Here is a 2,968-nt window from a genome sequence, read left to right on the forward strand (position 1 = left end):
TATCTATGTTTGGATCTGACACCTCTTGATTCAGCTCCTAGAGGAGCTGAATCGTCAGCATGGTGACGCAGCGGTTGGTGCTGTCATAGAGGGAGTCATCAATGCAGTGCGCAGTCGAAAATGATCGTTACCAATGCTATATAAACCTCCCTTCTTCCCTTGAGTCTGCCAGTGAACTGGAACACCAAACACAATGCACCCAGCTGTTTTGGAGGACGGCTGGATAGTGAGTGCCATGTCACTGCTTACGTTGTGGCCGTTTAACGTTAAACCCTTGCCAGTTAAACGACTTTAGTGATTGGGAGGAGGACCCCATTGATTGGGTACCTTCAGATCCCGATGACCCTTCCACCAAGCGCCCTAAAGCCAACGACGACGACGGCATTGGCATCCCTCCCGCTGGTTGGATACCTGACTCCCTTGATAACCGTGACTACCTCTATGTCCCTCTTGCAAAAAACTTTTTGAAACCCCTGGTTGATCTACGCACCAGCCCATATTTTGGCCCCGTTTTCGACCAAGGCACGGTCGTCGGAAGCTGCACGGCCAATGCAATTGCTTCTGCTTTCGCCATGGTGCTCAAGAAACACAAACAAGACGTTTATGACTCCTTCGTCCCCTCCCGACTCTTTATCTGGTACAACGAACGGGAGACACTATCAAGGGACCGGGTCAGGATAAACAGCGGAGCTCGCTTGCGCGATGGGCTAAAGAGCATTGCAGTCCAGGGTGTGTGCTCTGAGGAGGACTGGCCATATGAGCCATGTGGCGTTTACGATGAGAGCACCGGCATCTTCGTCGATGGTGCACGGGCTGCTACGAAGCCCCCTGCCTCGGCCTACAGGAATGCTCTCAAACACGAGGCTATCCAGTACTTGAGGATTGAGCACGATCTCAAGCTCCTGCGCGCCTGTCTCAATGAGGGATACCCGTTTGTGTTTGGCCTTAGGCTTCACGGGTCTATGGAAGCGATTCCTAACTCTGAGGATGAGTTTTTGCCGATCGGCCTTGCGGTCGTGGCGGTCGGGTACGATGACTCCAAGGGCCACTTTATAGTTCAACGTTCATGGGGTGCTAAGTGGCGCGATGATGGGTATTTCAGGATCCCGTATGATTACCTTCTCCAGGAGCACGAGTGCAACGACTTTTGGACTATCCGTATCTTGACTTAATCTTGGAAGCCGTCAGCAGTAAGTCTTGTTCAGTACCCCTCATCAGATATTGGTGCATCACACACAGTGTTGGAATGGCTAGTTAGTTCAGTCACATGGGTCCAATATCAACGGAACAGCCGGACATGACAATGAGTCGTAGTGAACGGGTCAGCCGGGGCGGCCGGATTGATTGCCGTTGTTCCGTTGGCAACGAAGCGGCCGGGGTCCCTACAATTTCCCAATAACAACGGACTGGCTGTCAATAACAATTATCCATTGATATTGGGGCGGCCGGTTGTATTACCCTGACCTTCCAGCACCGTCGGCACCCCCACTGACGGGACACTGGAAACCCTCCCGCGGGGCACACCAAAATTGAAGATGGGCACTGCTCTGCTTGCTACATAGTTTACCTACAATTTACAATTAAGACCTCTCCTGTAAACTAAGCATGAAATCTTTGGTACCAGCATACATCTCATCTCTTATCTCACCCATTACCTCCAAGAAGGCCTCCACATCGAACAAAAACTGCATCTTTTCCTGGCGGAGGAACTCCAAGGCCTGAGCAGAATCACGGGCTCGGGAAGAAAGATTTTGCACTTCAGCTATAACCTCATCAAGTTCTTCTTTCTTAGTCGAGTCCTTTTTTTTTCTTAGCAGGAATAAATAGTCAACAGGGTAACTCACCTCAAATCTTGGGAATGAAAGCCTTTCATCAAGCCACTCCAACTCCCTGTAGTGGTCTGCCACCCTTGGGTGGGTGCTCAATCTTGAAGGCACGTAGGCCTTGGCCGTGGGATCGGAGGCTTGTCCTTGAGGGCTATTGAGACCCATGGGTTCGGACGCTGTTCCAGGAGGGGCCTCTGTTATGGGAAGAGGTGCAGCCACAGGGCGTCTCAAATTGAAGTTGAAGGGTTTGTCGGAGTGTTTCTGTGGGACTGCCGCAGCATTGGAGGGAACGGAATCTAGACTGCCCTCCTTGGCTTCTCTGTCGGCAGCCTTGTTAGGGGGGGCCATGATGGGGCGTTTAAGTGAAAAGTTGAAGACGCCATCAGGAGTGTCCCTAACAGGGCGTTTGAGGGTGAAGTTGAACATGCTGTCAGGAGTGGGAACGCTGTCGGGCAGTCCTGCGATGGGGTGTGTAAGATCGAAGTTGGATGGGCCGTCGGCGGTGGGGACGTTGTTGGGAGCTCCCCCGACGGGGCGACTAAGTTTCAAGTTGAATGCGCCGTCGGTGGCTGCTACCGCGGGGCGACTAAGTTTCAAGTTGAATGCGCCGTCGGTGGCTGCTACTCACACTATATTTGTATCAATTGCTATATTACAAAATGCATACAAACCATGTAGATGGTACCTCAATATTCCTGACAATAGTCCATTATTTTTCTCTTTTTCCTGTAATTTTATGGCTATATTTTCATTATAGACTATATTTGGAAATATGCACAGACCAAGTAAACAGTACACCAAGACCTATTTACATCACATGATTTTTCTTATTTTTCTAATTACATTTGTATTAATTACTATATTAGCAAATATGCACAGGCCATGTACATACCCAATATTGTCAACAACAGTCCATTTTCTTATTTTTCTGGCTATATTTGTATCAATTGCTATATCAGAAAATGTGCACAAACTATGTTCATAGTATGTCAATATTGTCAATAATAGTACATTATGTTTCTGTTTTTCTTCTAATTTTCTGGCTATATTGTCATTAATTACCATATTCGGAAATATGCACAAACCAAGTAAGCAGTACATCAAAATTATCACATATCATTTGATTTTTTATTATTTTTCTG

At 48.1% G+C, this 2,968-nt stretch overlaps 2 protein-coding genes across 2 annotated transcripts; one reads left to right on the forward strand and one right to left on the reverse strand.

Moving 5' to 3' along the window:
* Positions 1–193: 193 nt before the first annotated feature.
* Positions 194–1,251, forward strand: LACBIDRAFT_296066 (uncharacterized protein; the record flags this gene model as incomplete). The annotated part of the gene is made up of 2 exons (XM_001891011.1): positions 194–226; positions 282–1,251. 2 exons carry the CDS (start codon positions 194–196, stop codon positions 1,170–1,172), a joined length of 924 nt encoding a protein of 307 aa, XP_001891046.1. The 3' UTR covers positions 1,173–1,251.
* Positions 1,252–1,580: 329 nt separating this feature from the next.
* On the reverse strand, positions 1,581–2,500 carry LACBIDRAFT_336086 (uncharacterized protein; the record flags this gene model as incomplete). The annotated part of the gene is made up of 3 exons (XM_001891012.1): positions 1,581–1,799; positions 1,845–2,446; positions 2,494–2,500. The coding sequence occupies 3 exons, from the start codon at positions 2,498–2,500 to the stop codon at positions 1,581–1,583; spliced, it is 828 nt and encodes a 275-aa protein (XP_001891047.1).
* Positions 2,501–2,968: the final 468 nt, after the last annotated feature.

Source organism: Laccaria bicolor, genomic scaffold, assembly GCF_000143565.1.
Source record: "Laccaria bicolor S238N-H82 LACBIscaffold_276 genomic scaffold, whole genome shotgun sequence".
In the NCBI taxonomy this organism is placed as follows: domain Eukaryota; kingdom Fungi; phylum Basidiomycota; class Agaricomycetes; order Agaricales; family Hydnangiaceae; genus Laccaria; species Laccaria bicolor.